The sequence below is a fragment of the Nipponia nippon genome, unplaced genomic scaffold, assembly GCF_047370975.1.
Source record: "Nipponia nippon isolate SJK-2023a ecotype South Korea unplaced genomic scaffold, ASM4737097v1 scaffold_2, whole genome shotgun sequence".
Taxonomy (NCBI): Eukaryota; Metazoa; Chordata; class Aves; order Pelecaniformes; family Threskiornithidae; genus Nipponia; species Nipponia nippon.
Genome location: NW_028262336.1, coordinates 29,649,480 through 29,673,592, shown reverse-complemented (window position 1 = coordinate 29,673,592; position 24,113 = coordinate 29,649,480). Strand labels below are relative to the sequence as shown.

Below are 24,113 nucleotides of genomic sequence, written 5' to 3'. Positions count from 1 at the left end.
CCACCTTCCATGTAATCCACAGATATTTCAACCAATAGGTATTTGAGCTTGATGCCAGGCTTGCAGTTTTTTTCCCTTTGCATGCTTAAAAGAAGGACTAACTGGACTGAACTAAAAAAAAAAAGAGAGAGAAAAAATAAATGTGTTTGTTTCTTTGTTACCTTGAAATTCTTTTAGTGTTAGTAAGGGCTTTCTGTCACAAGGGCTTCTTCTGTTTAACGATTCAGTGTTGGTTTAATCCTGAGCATATAATATGTGCCAGTCTGTTGTCATGGAGGTAGTTGTGAGACGCTTTCTTTGCAGGATCAAGAACGGACAGCCTGGGAGAGACCACTCTCTTACTCAAGCATGAAGAACCCTCATAGTAGTTACCAAAATCTGAGAGTTTTATTTATTTCAATAAACTTATTTATTGTAAAATGCCTGTAAGGTAAAATGATTTTGTTTAATTTCTCTGTAAAAGTCTGGACACATATACATTGTTTAAAAAACCAGATACATACCAGGCTGGCCACTGTTCATCTCCCACAGACTCCCACGGGACAAGTTAACCATGAGCCTCCCTGCCAGACCCTCAGGCAAAAATTTGAGAAAACAGATGGGCCTTACATTGTGCCCTGAAGGTCAATGGATGTCAGCTCTGCTAGGCCACTGGGAGAAGTAAATTCCAGAGCTGAGGATGTTTCACAAAGAAAGCAGCGCTTACACTCTCCAGATGCTCAAATGCAGGGTGTGTCAGCAAAAGCTCTCTGGCTGGTCTCAGCTGTCAAGATAGCGCTTGGAGGAGGAGAAGAAGAAATTCCTTGGGCAGCCTCTGTCCAAGCTACACTGTTTCACTGGTCCAAACTGGTGGTCTTGGATTCACAGCATCAGAATCAACACAGGAACTGATGCCTGGAAACAAATACAGTATGCAGGGACTGCGTATTTCATAAGGAACCTCTCTCTTGATAGCGTAGCTCACACACGATATTCTTGTGTAGTTATTTTGTAAATTACCTGAAAGTTTCCTGCAGCATGAATATTTTTTTTTTTGTCAGCCATACTGGTTTGGTTTTCCTTCCAAAAGCTTGGGGACACACTGTGCAAAGCCTTCCTTCCAAAGCTCGTTTGCCTCCCACCCATGTTTTAGTCCGCAACCGAATCTCTCAGTGTTGCACAGTTCCCTTTCTGCACAGCTGCACATCGCCCTCAAATCCCGGCTTCTGGCTTGGGCGTCTGAGACTGCCACGCCGTGGCAGCAAGCAGCAGCTCCTCCAGAAGCCACCCCCAAATCCCGCACAGGGAACTTGGCCAAAACCAGCCTATCTGAACGATGCTTGCTGCATACTCAAGGGGATGTTTGCTCCTATTTATTTTCTGTTTCTCTCCAGGTTATTTTTTTCTTTCTTGCTTATTTTTCAGTCTCAGAAGCATTAGCAACAAGCCCAAGTCCCCCATCACATTGGATCAGACAAAGAACACAAAAGAGTAGGAGCTCTGGGACTACTGATGGGTTAGACCATTTGCCCATTTTCAACTTCCCCCTCAAAAGAAAAAAAAAAAACAAACGTTGGTGAAAGAATCTTTTCCACAAGATTTTGTTGCCCTTTCTCTAACTGGTGTCCTCAGTACAGAGATGGGTTTCTTGCCCCCAGCTCCCACTCCAGCTGCTGCTGTGGCCACTCAGGCTCTGGTCCCAGTGATGCCAGGGGAAGATTTGCTTCAAACACTTAGAGGGAGAAAGAAGAAAGGAGTTGGCCAGTGTTAGTAGAAGGAAAGTTGCCCAGACTGTTGAAGTGGCTGGTAGACTACCAAGCTCGGCAGAAAACAGCATTTTCTTCAACAGCGGCCTGCCTGGCAGCCCTAACTGTAGCCGGTTCAGCAGGACGCGGTGCTCAGCAGCTGGCACTGTGCAACACTCCCCTGCTGCCACTTCGGGATCTGGATAAAGCATCCAAGATGCCCCAGACCTGGCACCACCACCAGATGCATCTTTTCAAACCCCTCAACAACAGGCAGCTGGCTCTACCACCAGACAGGGGATGCTCAAACCATCTTCATAATCCTGGGCACCCCTGCCGCAGTCCTGAACTCCTGAACTCCCAGTGTACTGAGATAAAATTCCCAAATCTCAAGTGTACCGAGATAACAGTTTTGGAGCAGGTTTTATTTGGCTCCAGCCTTGTCTCCACATGAAGATCCTGAAGCTGCAGACTAAAACCAGCCTCCCAGCACCACCGGGAGGGCTGGCTTTTGCACTCCTGTCTGATTCCTCAGCCAGCTCACCTGCAGAGTAATCATTCGGTAACGCTAACCCAAACATCTAAAAAATCATTACTCATGCCTCCAAAAATCATGAAGCTGACTTGAAAATAAGTCTTCGCTCTTTTTGTCTTTCCCTTCTGGTTTCTGGCTTTTTTTTAGTGTTGTACAGGTCATTTAGTCTAGCCCTAAGCATATGTGATCTCCCAAAGATTTGTTTACATAGGTAATCCATGCTCAAATGAACACTCCTATTTAACAAAATCAGACTAGTCCTAGTGAGGAAGTTTTACAAATTAGGCCCTAAATATGTATGGAATGACAAAATCCATTTTGGGTGTAGAAAGTGCTATTTACAAGTTTTCTGCAGAGAGGTTCCAGTCAACACATCCTCATAAGTCCTCCAGTGGAAAACTTGTAGCCAGTTCCTGCTGGGTCCAAATAAAGCTTTTACGTTTTTATGCTGGTAGACTTTCTAGAGAAACAGAGGAAAAAAAACTACAGATAAAAAAAACCAAAACAGTTCTGGGTTTGTGTATTTACATGATTACAGCATCACTCAAAGACGTGGTTGAGTATGTCACGTTATCAGGTTGATTATTACAAAACCCAGTAGGTTATTCATTTCTGTGCCTGTTTCTATAGCAAACACATACTTTCTTCCTTGAATCAGCACTGATTTATCCACCTGGCTGATGAATGCTAAGTACCATGAAAGATTTGGCAGGGAAGAGGAATTACTCCTGAAAACTTTGGCTTTGGTATCACTTTCAGACACTAGTACTCCCTGTCTGCTCTTAACTTAAATGGCCAAAAGAGATAATGTGACTGAGGCACTGGGTGGGTATCTCTGCCTATCAAAAATGACATCTTAGTCCATTTAAAACACGGCCCATCAATACATACACAAAGGAAAAACAAGAAGTAAAGAAAAAAAAGCTGCTAAATGATCAGAGTATTCTGCACTCCTGTAACCCCGTCTGGAAAACTGCATCTGGTTCTGCTCTCCACAATTCAAGGAGTAAGTTGGTAAACTGAAAAAAAAAAAAAATGGAAAAAGAGCTATGAGAGTGAGGAAAGACCTAAATAATACACTTAAAAGGACCAAGTTCTTCCACTGTAAAGCCTAGCAAAGGGAGGAGGTGATTGCTCATTGTATGTCTAAGTACGAACACAAGCTCACAGACAAAGCTATAATGAGATCCAGTGGTTGGGAGTTGAATCTAGACAAATTCAAGCTATAAAATAAGACACATATTTATAACACTGAGGGTAATTAACCACCACAGCAACCCAGCGAGGCATTATAGCTAAGTCTCCTTCTTTGGAACTCTTGAAATCGAAATCAGATGTTTTTCTACAAGACATTGTATTTCAAACAGGAAGAAGGCCGATGCTGTGTGTCAAACAGGAAGGCGGGCTAGAGCATTGCAGTAGCCCATCTGGCATTACGAACCATAAACTAGAATTATTTTTTTGTAATGAACCAGATTCTCCAGGGAGAATCGAGAGAAAGTTTTGCCATCGGAATCTGAAGTTACGTTGTTGGAACAGGGAGAGTGGAAAGGTGAAGCAAAGCATCATTTATAGGGAGAGACACTATCTTTTATTCAATCAACTGATACAGTTTGATCAGCTTTCACTAGCTTGTCTGGAGTTCTTTCCAGCTATATCCATCTATCTAAAAATATTTTCTCTCCTGACAAACCCAGCTTCACTTATCGTGGAAGATGATTGAAGGACTAGTCACAAGCTTGTCGTTAGGAAATGCAAAGGGAGAGAGAAGCAGACTTACAATGAAGATGAGAAGCTGCAAAATATGAAATGGTGAAGGACAAATGGGACAAAGTTGTGTTTATGTGATGAATCCAGGGATATATTTAAATACCTAGTGATTAGGTACACAGTCAAAATGCAGAAATTCTTGGTTTATTCATTACAAAGGTGCTGAGCTCCTGAGTGTGTGTGGAATTTGGCACAAAATATTAGAAAAGTGACAACAGCTCAGTTGCTTCATCTACCTTCCAATTAGGGATACCTATCTCATTTAAGGAAAATAAGAGATCGAACCACTGATGACCTTGTGCCCTTCTCTTTCCTTACATATATTTTGTATGGCATTGGGAAGGGCCTGGCAAATCAGCTGCTCACCCTCTCGATCAAGTAATTGAAACTTCACAAATTTCACAAATCCACAGATGCAGTGACTTCTGTAAAACAAACCATCAGAGCATGGAAAAGAGTTAGCTGAGTGGGCAGCAAAGAGATAAATGATTTACAAAGAGAAAACTACCAATAGCTCCATACAACATAAGGCATGCCTATTTTTCCGAGGCAGACCTTTCCCGTACCTGTGTTATATTGTGTGAAATTCCTAACTGTTGAGAACAGAGCCTATCACAGCTTAAAATTGCTGCACTGGTACGAGCCATCAGTAACAAGCTTGATTTTGCAGGAATGTCCAATTGCAGGACCCAGGGCGCTTCCATCTGCTTGCTGGCCCCTGAAGGACCAGAGATGGAGCAGGAGAAGAGAGTGTGATGAGTGTCCAGTCATACTTATCATCAGCTTGCTTCTGCTGCCAATAATCCTGCAAGCCCCTCACATATACAGCAAAGTGTTTTACTGTGCCAGACAGTCAATGTGGGTATGAAAAACCAATCAACTGACTGACAGACAGTGAAGATTATGTAGCAAGAAGATTATAATGAAATACCTTGTTATTAAGTGCACTGCAGCATTATGAATCACTTAGTTATAAGTACTCCTTTAGTCTGTCCCCTAAAATACAATAATATAGGATAATAAGACAGATAAAAAAATAGATCTTTATCTTGAAACAAATAGAATAAGTAGTTTTAAGTGAAGCAAAGCCATACATAAATATATTTAAAGCATAATATTAAAAATTCGTCCATTCTTCCAAAAGTTTATTTTTAGAAGTAACCCTAGCAATATAACAGGATGATTTTTTATCTCAATAGCCAAGGTTTTATCCAATCAATGCATCAATAATGACATACATAAATATGTCATCCTGTGACCAGATTAAAGCCTAGTTTCCTCAAAACACAAAAATATGTACAAAAACCATAATTACGTGAGCTTCATTTTTTTAGTAGTCTAAATAAAATGCTAACAAACTTCAGGGTCATTCAAAGCACAATACACATATCTTCACAGTCCATGCCAAATGTATCTCATTTCCAGCTGGTTCATTTCCAAATAGTGTAATATAAAAAAATACAGAACAGTTCTAAGAATCTTTCCAAAATGTCAGGAATAATTCCTTCTGAAGTATGTCTCAATCACTACATTTGAGTAAAATAGCTAAATAAAAATCTTATTTAGAACTACATGTATTCAACAGTAATGTTTCTAACTATACCTGTATGCTTACAACAAGATATTTTCCTAGAATCCACTATAAAGTTACCTATATTTTTTTAACATCTTTCATATTTATGGATATAAATTACAGGAGAACAGAATAAAGTAATGAATATATTGGGAAAATATCTTTCCAATGTATGGTTCTCATCACACAAAAATCCCCAGGCATGTAAACATTAGGAAAATTAAACACATGCATACACATGTGCAGGACAAGGATCACACTAATGAAGGCAGTGTGGCTGCAGCTAACTTACCACTAGAGACCTTGCAAATATATTAAAATTAAAAGACAGTTATTAATTTATTCTGGTTTAACTTTGGGATAACATGTTTTACATATTATGCTTCTATTTATATACCCACTTACATGGTATGTCAACAGAAAACAATGCACTGATCTCAAATAAATAATTCACTTCAGCTAATACATTAAGAATGTTCCTTACAGAAATCCCTTAGTTGTACTCCAGAGTACAAATGGTACCTCTAGAAGTACAAAGGATATCGAGAATGGCCTGAAAAAAGATGCCACAAGCCAGAGCCCACTTGGAAATGCCAGCCAAAGTGCTTTGTTCAAGGAGATGCGTGGCAGTGCTGGGGAGGGAAGGTAGCTGGCCCATGGGGCACTCTGTGGTACCTGTCACTACAATGCCAACCACTGCTTTCCAACAACACTCTTCTGGTTTGGAAGAAAAAAAAAACAAACAGAAAACCAAACAAAAAATCCCTCTGCTATGAAAGAGACTTTTCAAAGGCAAGTACAGCCATCAGGTACTAAATTGCCATTGACAGTCAATAGGAATCAACTGCCTAAGTGCTACTTCTGCCTCTGAAAATCCACCCTGAGGACTGTGCTACCACCAAAAGGACGGCCGGAGAGTTTAACCTTTACCCAGAAAGGTTTCCTCACACACCACAAAAACACGCTTAGATTTCACAAGTGTCTGAATTGCCCACCTACTGACCCAAAGGTGTGGTATTTTTATGTGACCTTCTAACTTTCAGTTGCATATACGGGCTTGTCACACAAATCTTTGTCCACGCTCTTATTTTCTGTCCTTGAACATTTTTATGTTTTCAGCAAGTGAGGATGACCTCATGACACATCCTGTTTCTGTCAATATTCAATTCTTACATGCTACCCAATACCAAACAACACACAGTAACTCACTTGAAGCAACACCAGAGGCAAGAGGTAGGCAAGGAGCAGGCTGGTTGCAGTCACATCAACTACAGCTGGCACTAATTCCTGCATATTAATATCATCTGAAGAAAGGGCCATGCAAATTGCTGTTGGTGGTTGGTCGCATAGCAACAGCAGAGCAAGCGCAGAAACCTAAATATTGGCAGGCTAGAGAGCCACGGCAAGCTCTCAGAAGGCAAGACAGTACAAATACATAATTAGTCTGCAGAGGAACAGGACAAAAATAGAGAAACACTGCTCTTTTTAACAGGAAATTAAAGATGAGAACCCCAAAAAAATCCAGATGGCTTCTGGGCTTCCATGAGATGCGGGAAGGTTTAGGGCTAAACACCACATGCACCTGCGACTATGGATGAGCAGGGCTGCACCCGGCCAGGAGGGCGATGGAGGGACCCTGCAGCCACTCTCCCACTCCCACGCTGCACGTGGAGCTGTGGGTGATATTACTGGGTGGGTGGCACTGGGACATCTGACAAGGTTCCCTCCCCCAGATGCCCATCTCGCCCCCGCCACACACAGACCTGGGCACAGACAGAGCACATCATGTGGCTGTCTAGTTCCTGTGGACTTCTGTGGGACACAGTTTTCCGAGTGCTGTCATGGCCTTGGGAAATGCTTTTGCATTTGTAAGTCTCTGCTGCTTTTTGAAGAGAGCTTTGAGTCTGCCCTCAAGAGTAAAGTTTGCCATCCCTGTGCACAGCAAGTGCAGCTGAAGGGCATCCTCCAGAGTTTCTAGCACCCTGTAGGTGTTACGATGCTTGAGAAGTGAACATGCTACCGCTCAGGCCTGGGATGGCTGCCTGTAGTACCTCCACAAAGTAACCAAGGATCACTATGTTCACAGTAGGGTTTCAAGAGTGCCCTTCAACTATTTTAGGTACTTCAGCAACCAACAAACCACCTTCCTAACTAGAACATTCTGGTTGTCCCAGCAAAGTACATAGGCTGAACTTCCACATCAGCCACGGTGACAGGACACCTAGGCGCGCTATGTGACACACTGGAAGGAATTTATGCTGACAACAAAGAGCTTACTGCTTTTCTGCAGAAAAACTCAGGGCTTCCACATGCAGACCTGATTGACGAGCACCCTGCATGAGCGAGCACTAACTTCACATGCACACAATCGGATTTTTTGTGTATCAACCTACATGTTTTGTAGGAGGCTATGTAATTAGCTAAAAATTTCACCTCAACAGTATATTGCTATTTTGATAGACTTAATCTCAGTTAGTGGGTTCAGAAGCCATTTTTCTCTACCCAATGAAATGCAAACATACCTCATGAGATATTAGGCAGACTCAAATACAAACTGATATGCATTGATGTTTCACGTCCTCTTGTTTTGCAATGGACTGCTTAAGGTCCTTGTTTCATAAACACTAATCCACCTGGGACCTCAAAGTGAGCAGCAACTTCTCCTGAGAGGCACCACCACCCACACCTGACAGAAGGGGTGCCACAGCCAAGTGGCTGAGCAGCAGCACAAGGATGCCGTAGGACGGCTACAAAGAGAAGCCAGGTCTCCTGACTCCCACAGTACTTTACGGCCAGATCTCAGTTGTGTGCAACTCAGGCTCTTACAACACCCCTCTCTTCATAGTACTTGAGGTTTTTTTGGAGTAGCACATGAAAAAACATACCCATCATATAACTTGTTTTCTCTCTTTAAGTAGAGGAAGATTCACACATGCAGAGTAACATTTATTTTGGCAGGGTTTGCTTTGCTAATTATTTATATTTGAAATAACTGTATTTCTACTTTGCCAAAAAAACCAGTGAGTTTTGCAAATGAAGCGTGTAACAATTCAGGTAACAGTTCATGGTCAAAGGCGGCATGGTATTACACAGGCATTTAGTAGCAGGTATACTCACACTGCCAAGAGCTGCTTGAAGCCTATGACCCGTGCAGTCAGCGCAAAACAGCAGCAGAAGGCTTACATCTCACTGCCAAGCACCTGCAGCCGTCCAGTCAAAGAACTACTGAGACCTGGTTTCCACACAAAAAAAAAAAAAAATAAATGAAAGCATGCAGTCTGGATAACAACTGTGCCTGGTTCCAGCTAAGACCCTGTTCTGGGCCATCAGTGAGCCAGGACTCCAGCACTTACACTGCAGCCTCCCCGAGGCCAGTTCGGACACAGCCAGCCAGCCCACCCCCAGTGCTCCTTGCAGTCTTTCCTCCTTTCACAGTTCATAGTCTTTTATCTCCTGCCAGTGGTCAAGTATTTGACATTGGCATACAATCGAGAGCAGAGGTATTTTCCAACTGCTTTCCTTTCCCAGACTGTCGATTGCAGTCTTAAGTCTTCGTAAGGCCCAGGAGCCAATTCAATTGCTTAGGGGCTTAGCACTCAGATGTAGATCTTAAAAGACTGGGCTGGGGTTTCATATAGCTTAGTGTGGCCTTGAATCACAAAAACTATCACCCGAGCCAGGGGATGAACCATCCTCTGCAACAGTCCTTCTGCATGCAACATAGAAAATAACCTGGTTGTTAGTGGCCATGGTGCAGTATGCATATGTGTGTATATATATATTAAAAATACATATCTATATAAAGTACATATATATATAATGATTTTCCTACCAAGAAACATCTGATGAAAATGCAAATGAAGTATATTTTCAAGTTGTTATCAAACTTAGTTTTCTGCCTCAAATAGGACTCATGGGCTGGGGGAGTTTGGATGCAAGCTGGCACTCTCCACTACAATGCTTACTGGCTTTAGAGAGAGCAGAGCAAGAAGTCTGGAAGTAAACCCTAAAAATAAATCAGTGATAAAAAAGGTAGTGGGAAGGCAGCTATGGGCAACAGCAGGCGAAAGGGACAGAAGGTCACAAAGGGTCAGTGACTTTGGCTGTTGGTGTGATCGACTGATATCATCAGACCCCCAGCAGACCCTGCTAAAGGTTTATTCAAAGAGCAGGGCTGTAGGGAGGCTGGATCCCAACTCTATGAGAGCGCTACAGGCACGAGTCCAGGGATTTTAGGCAGCGCTACCCCATGCACAGCAGGCCAGAAAAACCACTCTGGTTTCTGCTCCGATTTAGATAGGCCCCATGATTTGCACAAAAATATGCTGACAGCCTTGGGAAACTGCCTGGATGAATTGCAGCCACTTCATATCCTACTCCCACAATCTCCTACATGCAAAGTCAGTGCACCATCCCTTCCAACCTGGCTACACAGAAGAGCTGTATTGTTTTAACAAGATTAGTTTAGAGCAATATCCCTGATGCTTGACAAAGTTATACTGGGATGAAAAGGCTCATGTTGGGATGGTTTATCACAAATGGGTATGGGAAGTTAGTTGTGCTGGAGAACAGCACAACTCAGTCTCCATGAAGGATATAAATACCATAATGTGGGGAGGAAGGGCAAGCAGAAGTACAAAACACATCAGTGATAAAGCTATTTCAGTGGAAAATCATCTTTAGACCAGGCTTTCACATGTAGCACAAATTCTCAGCTGGAATAGAAAAAAGTGCTAGAAACTGCTTTTGGATTATTCTCCTTAACAAGAAAAACCCTCAACAAACCAACAAAAAAAACCCAAAACACCAACAGACAGGATTTTTGTTCAATGATTGCTTTTTGAATTCAGGGGCATATTAGGTCCTTATTACTGGGTAAGGAAATAAAGAGTTTCTATGTGGAGTAACAAGTTCCTGGACTTTGTTCTCGAATCTGTGCCCCTCGTGTGCTACGAGATCAAAGTTATCTTTTATCCTGCGAGTTATCATTTGCCCAAGATATTTACTGCCATTCCACAAACGCAATTTCAGCAAAGATAAATTATATTAGCCTCATTTACCCCTTCTTAGTGCATACATAAGTGCCATCTTCTGGCCACAACAGGGACTGTAAGAGAAGTGGTAAAATAAAATAAAAAAACAAAACAAAAACAATTTTAAATTTGATGAGTAAATTTTAAATCTGATGAGTAAAGTCTGTGAAGAATTATTATAGAGATAGTAGTGGACAAAGAACAAGTGCCTACAGATTTAATGTGAAGAATTTTCATCTGGAAGGTAAAAGCTTCTCCCTAAAGTTCAGAGCCACCACATTTGCAAGCATCCTTCTAATGTTGGTAGAGCAGGGAACGATATACACAAAGCTCTGCTTTTAGGTGCATCTTAATCAGATAATGTCATTCGCCTCAGCTGGAAGCAGCTGCAGCCAGTGGCCCAGAAAGTCCTTCTTATCCTGTGTTCCCAAGATCAACATGCTGAAACCTGAAAAGCTAAATAGATACCACAAGTGAGGGTTGTGCCACTGGTACTTCTCAGTAGTAGTAAGGAAAAGTGTTCAAATCTCTCTTAGGGCATTTTAGTAGAATTTCAGAGAACCTGACATTTGTCACCCCTGTACTGAGTCGTTGGGCTGCAACAGCACAGAACCCTACTCAAAATACGTACCCGAATCAAGCGGATCTCAGCAATCTGTCCATGCATCTCCCATGAAGAGTGAGACGCCTACCTATTGCCACATTTTATAAACTTAGGCCTAAGAATTGTTGCCTCTTGCACAGGATTTCTTTCTCCTCCCTCAAGTATAATCTGACTAGAAATTTTTGCCAGTATATTGCACAAACAAAAATGCTTAAAAGTTAATTAATTACACATTCCTTCTTAAATACTTTGTGGTTACATCCCATAGTAAATCAAGTATCACTGCTAGTGCCCAGAATTCTATTGCGCCGCATGACGCTTAGCTGCCTTAAAATCCCATCTCCTGAAGTAGTGACTACATGACAACTACATGAACATCTTGATGTTAAAAAAACCAAACACCTAACTTTCTCATCAGCATGAGGAAGAAACACCAAAAAAAGCTAACTGCCAAAAGCTAGAAAGCAAATCATTACAAAACACATCTACTGTTCTTGGTGATTTTTAAGTCTCGCTCATTACAGGGGAGGAAAAAAAGGACTGAACATATTTTATATTGCCTATGTCAGGCATGCAAACAAGGCACTTCAACACACGTTCAACAGAATGGGTTACTGTGAACACAGATTATACAATATACTGCAAACAGATTATACACAAATAGAAACCACTTTAAAATCCAGAACCCCTTTTGCCCTAGATAATACAGGGAGAGAAGGAGAGAGGCTAAAAGGAACAATAGGCAGCTATTTATTGTTTCTGTGCAAGATGTTTGGCACAAACTCTTTTGAGACCTAAAGTGAGCTTGATGGGTTTTGTGATAATCACTAAGGACAAAGCTCCCAGTGCTTCTGACCTACTGATGCCAGTAGGAGGTTAAGCACAGAGTAAAGGAACTGAGACCTGCAATAATGTATCACCAAAACTCACTGAAACCTGTGGAAGATTTATCCTAGTGAAATTCAGAAGCACGGAACTTAAATAAGGACATCAAGGTTTGATCCTATTTAGAACTGATTTTGCAAAGTAGATGTCAGCGCTAGAAAAGGGGAATGTTCCCAGGTTTTACTCACAAGAAACACAGTAAGCTGAAAGCTGGTTTCATAAAGATAGTGTTTTCTGCTTCTGTTGACTGTGTAATTTGATTTTTCTTCTCCTAAATAAACAAGCAAACACAGAAAACAAGAAACATAATTCCTATTCAGTTGGACACAAACAGTTTTTTGCTTCTTCTCACCTCACTTATGGAGGGCACGGGAAAAACCCTTTGAAGTAAAATTTCATTTCATCCAAAAAGAAATACTTTGTTTTAAAATACCTAACAAGAAAGGGGATAAAGAATTAGGACCACAAAATTACCAGAAAGAGGAAGAGGTTCTACAAGTGGTGAACAGTTTCACATTTCTAAAGTTTTTATTGCTATTGGCTTATACATGTGCCTAGAAATTAGCTTAAACTCCGAATGGTGGCTGCCTTAGACTTGCAGGCTTTTTCCCCCCCCCACCAAATGATTCACTAAAAAATGTCATTTGTGATTCCTAATTAAAATTAAAAAAAACAACAAAACACAAACAACTGGCTTCCTATTGTGCAGGTTTTCTAAAGCACTGAGTAATTAATTTTAATGCGACAATGTGAACACATTTGTTACAGTTTTCTTATAAACCCCATATTGTGCTAAACAGACTATTAACTATAATCATCTATATTTCTGTATCTCTTGCCTTGCCCTGTGTCCTAAATTCCATATGTTCACATCATCTCTTAAGCCACAGTTAAACACTGAATTTTCAAAAGAATTAGTCTTTGTTTAACAGCAGTGAGCAGTCTCTGTGCCTCTGATGGAGAGCAGGAACAGCAGTACCACAGTATTACCAGAGAAGGAAGTAATTTCTGACATACTTTGATCTTCAGTCTTGCACCTACAATAAAACCTTGTCTAGTCTCATAATCTTGCCAGCCTCCACATCAGACCAGAAGAGGCTGGTGAGATAACGATGGAGGAGCAAAGCAGAAAGCCTGTTCTCATGTGTCTTCTGGCAAAAGCCAGTCTAGATTGCGCAGAAAACCTAAACGGCGGTTTGTCTTCCACCAAGTTAATATTCTATCCTGTAAGCTTTCAAGTGTAAAACCTCCATTCACTTAATAAGGAGTTGCAAAGTGAGCTCCTTATTATCTCGCTGTACGATTTGGAATCTCTGTAAATACTTGGGTAATATTTCAGATCCACTGGAGGCAGGGGATTAGTGGGCAGTCCCATTTCCATACAGTTATCCGAGATATTTTGTTAAAGGCAGAGGTTTCCTCCTGTCTGCAAAATATTAAGACAAATGGTTACACTAAGCATCAGATATAGACAAGCCACACACTCAGTGGTTAGATATCCATCAACAGCAGTTTTAGATATTGTCTCATCAGCAATAGGAAAAAAAAAACCCCACCACCCAAGTATTTTTTTAACACTAAAGCCAAGTATACAGTAGTAAAATTATGACAGAGCATAAAGATCTAAATGCTTACAACAGACAAAATCCGTAAATTCCCACTGCTCCAACTTGCCTCAATAAGTAGTTCAAAAGTAACGCCCCAGCCAAAAAGAAGTATTTTATACCATGCTCAAATCTTGGCATTCATTGAGAACACAAGAGAAAGCCTCACAGCTAGAATATCTTAGGTGCGAACATCAGATCCAGCTGTCTGCATCAGAGGGCTGCCTGCAGAATCACCTTATTTCACTTTGGTCACTTTATCACTCTAACAGCGCAAAGGGAGAGTCACCCTCTGAGGTGACCAGCTGTTAAACTTGACAAGGTTTTCTAGGTTAGAACCCAGGACGTTAAACTATACCCGAGTACTTATGGCGGAACTTAAAATCAAATTGCAAAGCTTCTGCACACTGATTCTCTCCACTACGCAGGCAGGCAAAACACTCCCTGTCCTATGAAGTTTCCAAAAGGCTTTCAAAGCACAGTTCCCCTACAGTCTTAAGTCACTCAAGTCAGTAATACTTGAGTTTACAAACAGTAAGAGAACAGATGAGCACCCATAAGCACCAGTTTAACTCTCAAGTACAGAATCACGGTGCCAGGCCTACAAGTTTAATCCTGCCAGAGTACAAACAGCGAGGGAAAGACAAACTTCCCCCGAAGACCTATTGATTTCAGGGATCAGATTTTAGTGTGGCCTGCATTTGATGCCAACATTTAAAGAACAACAAGTAAATCTCTCTCCGTGGTGTGAGGCAGACCTACCCAGAGTGCCAATCGCACTGAACATTGCAGGAAAAACAGTTTTGTCTTTCTATAGAACGCAGGATTCCAGGAAATTGTAGTCAAAAAACCAAAGTTGACCCCTAAGTTAAATTACACCAGTAAACTAGAGAGTGATAACATGCAAGTGGTAACTAATCCTTATCGAATGAGTGAGAGAAACACTGATAGGCAGATACAGATAATCAAAGAACAGGGAATACAACATTTTTACAGATGAGTGCTGTCAATCATTTTCTTTGTCAATAATGATGCACAATGCTAATAATAATTTAGGGGACTGAGCAAAGTTTAGGATTCTTAACATCTTCAAAGATCAAGACTTAATGTTACTGCAAGGAAAAGTGACAGACCTATCATTATGTAAAACTCTTCAAATGCTTAAGCTAACTGAAATTCAGTTAAACTTGTATTTCATTATGTACAAAATGACAAGGCCTATACTCAATTCAAAAACATTTCAGATTTCAACAAGCTTGGATAAGACTTGCACATGTATTTCATCAGCTGGTACAAAGACAAAAAGAATCACTACATCAAGTAACCATAATTTGTTCTCAACAGCAATTTCCATACATTGGTGTGCCCATTTATTGCCCATCTGTCAGAAACAGAAGTAAGCAAGCTGAACAAACTAAACCCATACACCAACACAAGTCAAAACTGTTAAACATAAGACATATGGAATAATATGGAACAATATTTTAAAATGTGTTATACGAACAATAAAATTCTCTAGGAGCCACACTGGATTGCATGGTCTTTGAGGCAAAGACCATCCTTCATATCGTACAAATATATAACACAATGCTGGGCATTGTACACCATTCATTTATACAATGCCTAATGTTGTTATAAAAGCAACTTTAAATAATAACCCATTGCAAGCTCGAGTACCTGTAAACCTAAAATTGACAAAAGCATAATGAAAAGAACATGCTTTTCATTAAGAAATTATATGATTGTCTCCTCTCTCTCTACGTAGTCATAATACAATATAAGCAATGTCAAGTTTTACTTCAAAATTACTGACCATATTATCTTGAAGCAGATCTGCTTTGAACAGCAAAGCCATAGCCTAGTAAAACCCAGACTTAAGTCTAAAGCTGCAGTAATTAACCTACTTCACCCTATCCAACCCTCAAATCCTAACATTCAGTCCCTGAGGAATCAGAATTTAATTCTCAATGAACAGAAGTTGCCAGGGATAATTCTACAGACCCTAAGGATTTGTCTATCCTGCAGGCGGAACCAGGACACAACCACATATAGCACAGACAAAACCACACCAGATTTTCACTTGGCAGGGGAATGGGCACAGAGCTTAGTGCTACCTTAGTTCTACCTTTGCTGTTCATAATCTTCAGGTGCCAGAATGAGCTACCTTTTGTGAATTTTTGGACAGTGACATGAACAAGAACAGTAATAAAAGCTACACATGAAGTAATTTACTGTGTTGAAACTGAAAAAAAAAAAAAAAATCACAAAAAGCAAAGACATTGACACTAGATGGCCAATATTATCCCACCCCCCCACCCCCCCCATTCTCTAGCTTGGCAGCTTTCTTTAAAAAAGAACTATGAAAGCTAGAATTATTTTTTTCTGATAAAAGATCAGCCTATAGAAATTCATGACATCTGGAAGAGCTTTCCATTTGCCATTAGAACCTATTTTAAAAATTCCTCTGAATATCAGCCATATAATTGTACATAAACTCCTCCTTATGCATTTCATAATCTGAGTAGAACAAGAGTTCCTGTTACTGTCAGCTTCCTTTGAATTTCAAAATATTTGCTTTTAAAGAGGGCTAATTGCTGGACAGCCATATATTAATGACAGGGAGAAGAGACTCCCTAAAAGTAATCTGCATTTGATTAACAACTCAAACACCAGGCACAGTTTAATAACAGAATGCAAAATAAAGCCAAATACACTTTCTGCAAGATTTCTGTAACATTCTGAGTTTCTTTTTTCCAATTTACTCCAATGTACTGGACTAGAGCTAAACAATGAAATTGTAAGTTAAACACTAACATTTTGGACATACCATATCATACAGCACTCTGCAAACCTCAAATCACTATGATTTGACACTGATACCAACACATTACTAGCGTACTTGACAAACGTGCTCTTTAATAGATGACAATAGCCCACTCATGTCCTTAAAACTACACTTCAAAGCGCACATGCAGTTTTCTCATGACCGTTAGCTGCCACTGCTAGCGTGAATGTAGTCATTGATGAACTATCTTCTTCAGCGGTGCAAAACACTTGACTTTGAGCACAGCCCTTCAGTTTTGCTCTGTTTTATATTTAAGCAAGCAGCGTGGTTTCCTCCACTGTGACGGTACTGGCCATGCCAGGCATCAAACACACTCCAGTGCCAGTCCTTCCCTCTGTTCAGAGCAGGGTTTAGCGTGCCCTCTGTGCCACCTGCGAAACGCGATTACGGGGGATTAAAAAAAACAGCAATTTTTAAGTGCAAACATGGAAGCGGGCGCCTCTTTCCCCCCCAGCCCCCCGCGGCTCCTCGGCCCAAACGCGCACACTGAGCCGCAGCCCCTCCAGAGAACCGAGCCGAGCCAGGCTCGGCCTAACTCATCCGGACCCAGCCACCCCAACAACGCCACAGGAGCGACGGCCTCCCCTGAGGAGCAGAAGCCGCAGGGCCTCCTGGCTCCGTCCCGACCCCGCTGCCCACCCGACAGCTGACGGAGCAGGCTACCGGCCCCCCGATGCCGCCGAGGCCGGCCCTAAGCTGGGCAGGGGCGGCGGGAGGGCTTTATCCCCGCCATTTCCCCTCCCCGGGGGCGGGGCCGGCGCTGACATGGCGGGGCCCGGGGAGTAACCCGGCCCCGGGTCACGTGGTGCTCGCGCCGCGCGCGCTCTCTCCCTCCCTCCCTGCCCCCCCCCCCCCCCCTCCTGTGGGTGGCGCGGGGCCGGGAGGCCTGCGCGATCCCAGGGTGCTGTGCGCGGCGTGGGCTCCGCCATCCCGCTGGGAGAGACGGTCTGTGCCGGGGCCCTGCCAGCGAGACGCCGCACCGAACGCGCGAGCGAGGGAGAGGGGAGAGCGCGAGCCCCGCCGCCGCCGCCACCGAACGGCCATGTCCGCGCGCAGCCCCTGAGCGGGACCGGGCTGCCCCTCCTCCCCGTCCCCTCCTTCCCTCCCCCGCGCGGGCGCCCGCCCGCATCAGCCGCCGCCGCCAACATGGAGGCCGTGAACGCCTTCAACCAGGAGGTGGGAGCCGGGGAGCGGGGGGAAGGGGAGCGCGGGGCGGGCGGGGAGCCGCGGCGGGGCGCGGGGGGGTGTCACGGTGGCCGCCATCGCTTCCCCCACCCAACTCGCCCTCGGCTTCCGGCTCTGGGCCGCGCGGGCCCGGTGCGGCGGCGCCGCCGCCAGAGGCCTGCGCTGGGGAGGGCCCGGGCAGCGCTCGGCCTGGCTCGGCCCGGGGCCTCCCGCCGGCCCGAGGGGCGGGAGGGGGCGGGGGGGAGAGATCGGGTCTCCTGAGTAAAATGGAGGCGAGCGGGGTCAGGCCCGCCGCCGCGGCCGTTGCAACGGCCTGGAGCGTTCCCCGAGCGACGCCGCAGCCCGGGTTCCCGCACGGGCCGGGGCGAGGGGGGGTCGCTGAGGGGATCCTCGGGCTCCCCTCTCCGCCCGCCACCAGTTTCCTCCTCGCCCCGCTGGAGCGCGTCCGAGCCCGGATCCCTGTTACAAGGCGTTCCCAGTGCGTGCGTGTTGTTAAGGAGGGGGAAGCGGCGTTTCAGGGCGCGAGGCACTTTTATTTCCTCGCCGTGGTTTGGCGAGGGACCTGCCATGTGAACGGGCGGCACGCAGGATAGGCTGGAGGCTGAACAGAGAGAGGGAGAAGTGCAGGGGGGCTTCTCTCTCTATAGAAACGACGCCTGGGGATGGGACTCGGGGATCGACCCCGACACTAGGGACATGGGAGGTAGGTTGGAAAGCATAAGGCATTCGGTCTCCTTTCATGGTACACAGAAGGTCACTGTCGTCTTCTGATGGGTTTTTTTTGATTCCTTAGTCAGCCAGTCGGAACTAGGAACAAAATGGACCGTGATTGTTTTTTGCATAATATATAACGAAATACTCTAGCTTCTACTTGATATAAAGTTTTTGACACATGACTTAAAATGATTCTTAGATTAGGTGACGCTCCCGCCTCAGTTGACAATTTGCCTTTGGCAGATCCTGTATAAGCTATAGAACGTGCATATTCTCGTTGCAGATAATCAGTTAAAGCTAAGCCACAACCTTTTCTAGAATGTTTAATACGTTTTGAAGGTTAGGTTGCTGTGCATGTTTGCTGAACAGAAACAGGAAAAATGGCAGACTACTCTCATGTGATGAAGTCATGCTGTGTAAAGTTCACTCTCTGCAACTGCTTGTCGTACACACACACACCTGAAAATCTACACATCCTTAACAAAATTATAGAAGGACAAAGTGAAAAGTAGATAGCGTACGTCCCCTGTTAACGGTTTTATTTTTATTTATTTGCCCATGTTACGGGTGTATTGTGCTGTTTTGAACCAGTGGTATGGAAGGGTACAAAGCAACCTTCCCAAATACGTTAAAATAGAATGGCATGCATGTGGCATTTTGAATTTTCCTGTAAACAGAGAACAGAAATATTCTTACCTGCCTAAATATAAACAGCATTTCTAGCAGATGATTGCTTTCACGTCATTCATTTCAACATGTTGGTACCTGATAAAACTTAATCGTACAGAAGGCGCTTAGTGTTTCTCAAACAATAAAACCCACTTCTTTTGCTGATCTGGTGGTGAAAGCGTGCGTGACTTTAGAGTGAAAGCAGTGTTTCTTGGTATTCCGTGACTAAGCTCCGTTTTAGAAATGGGCATGTTTTATTTCATACCTCTTCCTCTCAGATGTCGTAAAAGCGTGATGCTTTTGTTTGATACAATCAGAAATATTGAGTGAAATTCTGATGGCTGGCTGCTGAAAGGTAGTAAAACACTGGATTTCATTTGAATATCAGTTATGGGGAAGAAAACTATACTTGCTAAAATCCCTGTTCTGCAGTAATTTGTACGCACGACTAGTTCCATAGGACTACTTATGTGTAAAACTAGCATGTTAATAAATTCAGGCTTTGTGTAATTACTGTTCTCAGAAGCTGTGTTTATGATATTAGTTAAGAACATGAAATCCAGTTCTTAAACTGTTCTCTTAACTTTACAGCATGTGTTGCCTGAAGCGGTGCATGCAAAACAATACATGCTAAAATAAAGTGTGAAACATCTCAAACTTTTTGGAGGAGGGTAAGATTTACAGTCAGATATTGTTCCATTTATGGGCTTTCTCAGTGAAAGCGGAGAAAGTGAAAGAGCTGTTTTACAAAAGGTCTCAACATTATTCACAGAATGGTGTGGGAATAGCGCAGGCTAGTGAGTGCGTGTGAGAACTCATTTTGTCTGTAAGACTGTCTCATAATGCATAGACGTTGTGAGGACTACAGAGGTACCAGTTCACTGAATAGTAAATTATTTTATTGGGAGTGGAATAGCTTCAACAGCGAAGATTGGGGTATCTACAGAATACCCTGCAGGTCAAGAATTCCTGAACTTGCTGGCTGTACAATACCACTGTAGACAGAGAATTGTTGTTTTATAATGGCAACTTTAACTGCAGCAGGCATGAGTTTTGTGCTGGACTTCCCATGTATGCTAGGGGTGACGTGCTTCTGGCTTTACTGTCTCGTCTTCTGTGGAGGTGGCAGCTGTTAGCTCTTTGCCAGTCTACAGGAAGGAGGAGATGCCACTTATTGCTTCAGGTGATATGATTATTTGGCATTTTTTGGGGTGGGTTTGCTGATTACAGGAGTTTCTTGAATGGTGGGAGGTCCAAGGTCAAATCATGGCTGTAAATTAGGCATCCTCTAAGCTATTAGGTTGGTATCCTCTTCTCGGACAGAAGAGCTTAGGGAGGAAGAGAAAAGCACCAGCAACACTTTTATTTATGCAATTTGCACCGTTTTGTTTTGGCTGAAGCTGTTCACCCAGTCCAGTAGAAACCATTAGTAGTTTTGGCTGACTTAGGTTCCAGTTCTACTCGGAAGATCAGTTTCTGCCCTTTAGGTTATAGGCTTCTGACGGTATGTATGATTATGTTGCCGTGAAGTAACAAGTTTCTGCCTGTCAGGTAATTGTGATACCTATGTGATCTTAGCTGCCCATCTGAATTGTGAGGTGAAACTTAAATATAGAGGTTTGAGCTAGCATGTTGCACTTAGCAATTGTGGCAAGCTAGGAAAGAACACTTAGAGCCACTTAGTTTGGCTCTGGCAATGGGTGGTAACTTACATGGGTTGCATAATTTGATCGTGTTTGATTGTGTCGCCCATTCCCTTAGTCCTGTTCTTTGTACCTGTATTTTGAATGCAAGTTTACCAGGAAATGTGCCTCTTAAAAATTCTTATTTGTCTACAGGAGCAAGCACATTTTTTGTATTGACCAAACACGTTTGCTGCTTTATTTTTATCCAGCTGTGCTCTGAGCAGATATTACCAACTGAATAGGTGGGATTTGACAGTTATGTAGTATAGTGTATTTTCCCTGAGGAAATTAGTTCAAACTGTATCCTGGAAGAATGAGTTAGAATTCATGTACTGTTAGGTGTATATGTTGTGTTAAATTAATAGTACAGTGTAAGTAAATCACAAAAGGTAGCTTGATAATGGTGCAAAACTTCGTTATGCTTTTAAGAAAAGAAGTAAACATTTTTCTTAGGGGGAAAAAAAAAAAACAACAAACCCAAACCCACACATCTACCATGGTTTATAAAGGTTTTAATCCTTGTCATGTTTTAATTTAGGAGATATGTGCTTCCTTTTCTTTAATCTGAAAAACTTGAGGGATAGTTTACTGGTTATACAAGTTAGAAATAGAGATTTCTTCACAGTCTTGCTGCTGGAAGTAGAATAAAGTCAAGTTTTCTATTTTGTAATCTTATATTTGTATTGAGTAATGCGGTATATTCACTTAATCGTGTGTCTGAGGTTGGTAATAGTTAATCTGTACCACCGAAACAATTGATATCTCACTTAAGCGTGCCTAGATTACAAACAGGATAGATATTTTGTGGGCTGTTTCTTTAAAGCTAGAGCTGCAGCTTTCTTCTCTACTATTTATCCATATTCAGTGAACTGGGCAGTTATATTTTTGATCTAGTATAGCTATCTTATGCTAATGGTAAGGCTTCATTTTGCATGTTCTATTAGAAACTGTTGCTCCCCGTTCTTCCCCTCCCCAGGTCCTAGAAATAGAGGTTAGCAGGATATCCTTCACAGTGGTTCTTCAGCAGTTACTGGAACTCATGAACCACAGTTAGCTTCCCTCTGTTGTATGGCAAAGCAGCAAGGAAACAACTACCAATATCTGTGGTTGGAGAAAAGATTAATGTATTCTTTTGTGCATTTTGGCACCCTTTGTCTCTTTAAGAAGAAAGCTGCTACCTGTTGTAGCTGCCTAAAATGATCCCCATATTCCAGTAGGTGCAATAGGCTGTATTTTTAAGTCAGTGCTGCCTCCCACGTGTCCTGGGAGAGTGCTTAAGCAGCAGTTCAAATCCTCTTTGGGTGGGGTAGAGGGAGAGAAAGATAGGAGAGTGCTACTAGAGTTTTAGAGTGAATTTAGTTCTCTTTTTAAACTGTGAGACCCAGACTGAAATTATTGTAGAAGTAGCGTGCAGCTCTTTTGGGATGGAAGTTGCTTTGTTGCTTTTATGACTGTATCATGGTAATTGAAGGGTCATCATCGCTGTGATCCTGAAAGAGCTGTGTCTGTTGCTTCTGGACTGAAGTATTTCCAGGAATATTGAAAACTGTGCTGTTCTAGTAGAGATTCTTGGTAAGAGAAGAAATGAGATGAACAGCTTTTTGGGAGACATGCTGGACTTAGGAGCACAGCACTGATCCTAAGAGGCAGATAAGTTTCAAAAACATTTGCGTAGAAAACACAATTCTATTCTGTGTACTTTTGTGATGTCATTTTCATATGAGTGTCTTCTGTAGAGGTGTTTCTCCCCGGTGATTCAGAATTTGTGAATGGTCTTTCTAGGCCACAGAAATAGCTTAGTTGATGAAGTACTATTTAGCTTCATTGCCCTGGGTTCATATCTGGTCAAATTTAAATCTCACTTTATTTTCCAAAGAATGTAGCCTGACAGCCATGAATTTTACGGTGATCTCTTGCCTTCAGCAGCACCTAATATTTGGTATGCTTCACAGCTGATGGTCAAGAATTTAAAACTTATATTGAACCTCTGAGACATAGCTTAGTGACAGAAGTTTAGTAGGCATCATCATCTTTCTCCTTTTCTTAGTAGCTCAAGGAAGAATGGGGACCTGAAGAGGGAAGGAAGCAATGAGTTTTACAAGGGAAGGAAAATGTATGTGGCTAACAGATTTTCTTTGGACCCATGTGTTGTTTTTTTTTTAAACATCTGACCTTTTAAAGATCTCACCATGCATTAATAGTAACGGTGTTCTGTTAACAAAGTAGTATGGCATCTGTGCTTGCTATTTGCGCCTTCTATCATCCTTTTTTTTCCTGTAGGCACATGAACAAATAACTACAATTATATGTCTACAAGTGACTTGTAGTTTCGCTGTATTGGGTGGTTTCTAAATGCACAAATAAAATACATTCCAAAAAATAATGAATGAATGTACAGAGTACTGACTGTCCTATGTGTGTATGGAGCCTGCTTAGAGAAATGTTCTTGGACACATAAGACTTGATGAAATTGTTGAGGGTGTGTTAGACTGCTCTTTGAAAATTGGAGTAGGGAAGATGGAATGAGAGTATTGTAACAATGACCCGAGTGCTCAATATCCACTAAACACTGTGTTTCTTTCAGTAGATCATGCTTCTATCTGTGCTGCTTCTTTTCTGTGGGTTTTATTTAGTAAGTATATAAAATGAAGCCATACCTCTTTATTTGTAAATAAAGAGACCTTTTTATGGCAAAGAGAGCAAAGCCAGAGAAGTCAGTTCAAGTCTTAAAAGGTATTTTTACCTTCCTACTATGTTATCTCATGCTTAAAACAGATAAATAGACTTAAGATCATACATCAAGCTCGAGACACCCCAGAAGATATAAGCCTGATCTTTTTCCTTCTGTGCCGATGGGATAAGGCTCACTGGATGACACTGTCTCACTTCTTTCCTAGTCGTTTGGGAAGTGTATGAGCTGCCTTTTTTCTCTGACCATGTGTCTTCTGTTTTTCCCTTGGCACCCCTGTTCCTTCTCTACTGGCATGCGCATATCGCTGTCTGGTTTTGCTTTTCTTGTAACGATTTCAGTAACGAAGTGAAGCTGATAGCATTCCTACATTTCAACTTGCTCTTGTTCTGAAGACATGCTGTGCCCAGACATGCTGTCTTTTTAGGACTCTAAGGTAAGGCTGTGGGTAAATTTGAAAATAGTGATTCTCCCCTTTTCTTCAAAACTCCATAGTTCTCAGGTTTCTGTGTAAAATAGCCCCTCAAGGGGCATTAATTGTAGAATGGCAGAAATGAATAATTTGCTGCTTGAACGACTGAAAACTAAAGGCCATCAT

At 42.4% G+C, this 24,113-nt stretch overlaps 1 protein-coding gene and 2 long non-coding RNA genes across 7 annotated transcripts in view; 1 reads left to right on the top strand and 2 right to left on the bottom strand.

Annotated features, from left to right (window-relative positions):
- LOC148055714 (uncharacterized) lies at positions 1–8,836 on the bottom strand. Its single transcript, XR_015705139.1, has 3 exons — positions 8,720–8,836; positions 707–894; positions 1–111 (listed from the first exon to the last, which is right to left on the bottom strand). It is a non-coding gene; the product is annotated as an uncharacterized LOC148055714 (long non-coding RNA).
- A 3,846-nt stretch (positions 8,837–12,682) lies between these two features.
- Positions 12,683–17,358, bottom strand: LOC148055713 (uncharacterized). Of its 2 annotated transcripts, XR_015704762.1 has the most exons (3): positions 17,213–17,358; positions 16,556–16,944; positions 12,683–13,550 (listed from the first exon to the last, which is right to left on the bottom strand). It is a non-coding gene; the product is annotated as an uncharacterized LOC148055713 (long non-coding RNA). The 2 variants fall into 2 exon arrangements; XR_015704761.1 differs by lacking the exon at positions 12,683–13,550 and having other exon boundaries at positions 16,391–16,944.
- An 83-nt stretch (positions 17,359–17,441) lies between these two features.
- Positions 17,442–24,113, top strand: part of SCAF4 (SR-related CTD associated factor 4) — a 48,168-nt gene continuing 41,496 nt past the window's right edge. For 3 of the 4 annotated variants that reach the window (XM_087755864.1, XM_087755861.1, XM_087755863.1), the window contains exon 1: positions 17,443–17,749. In XM_087755864.1, coding sequence (XP_087611990.1) covers positions 17,720–17,749 — 30 coding nt within the window. In that variant the 5' untranslated portion in view covers positions 17,443–17,719. Of the gene's footprint in view, positions 17,750–24,113 lie in introns of all 4 variants that reach the window. The other variant, XM_087755862.1, reaches the window with a different exon arrangement.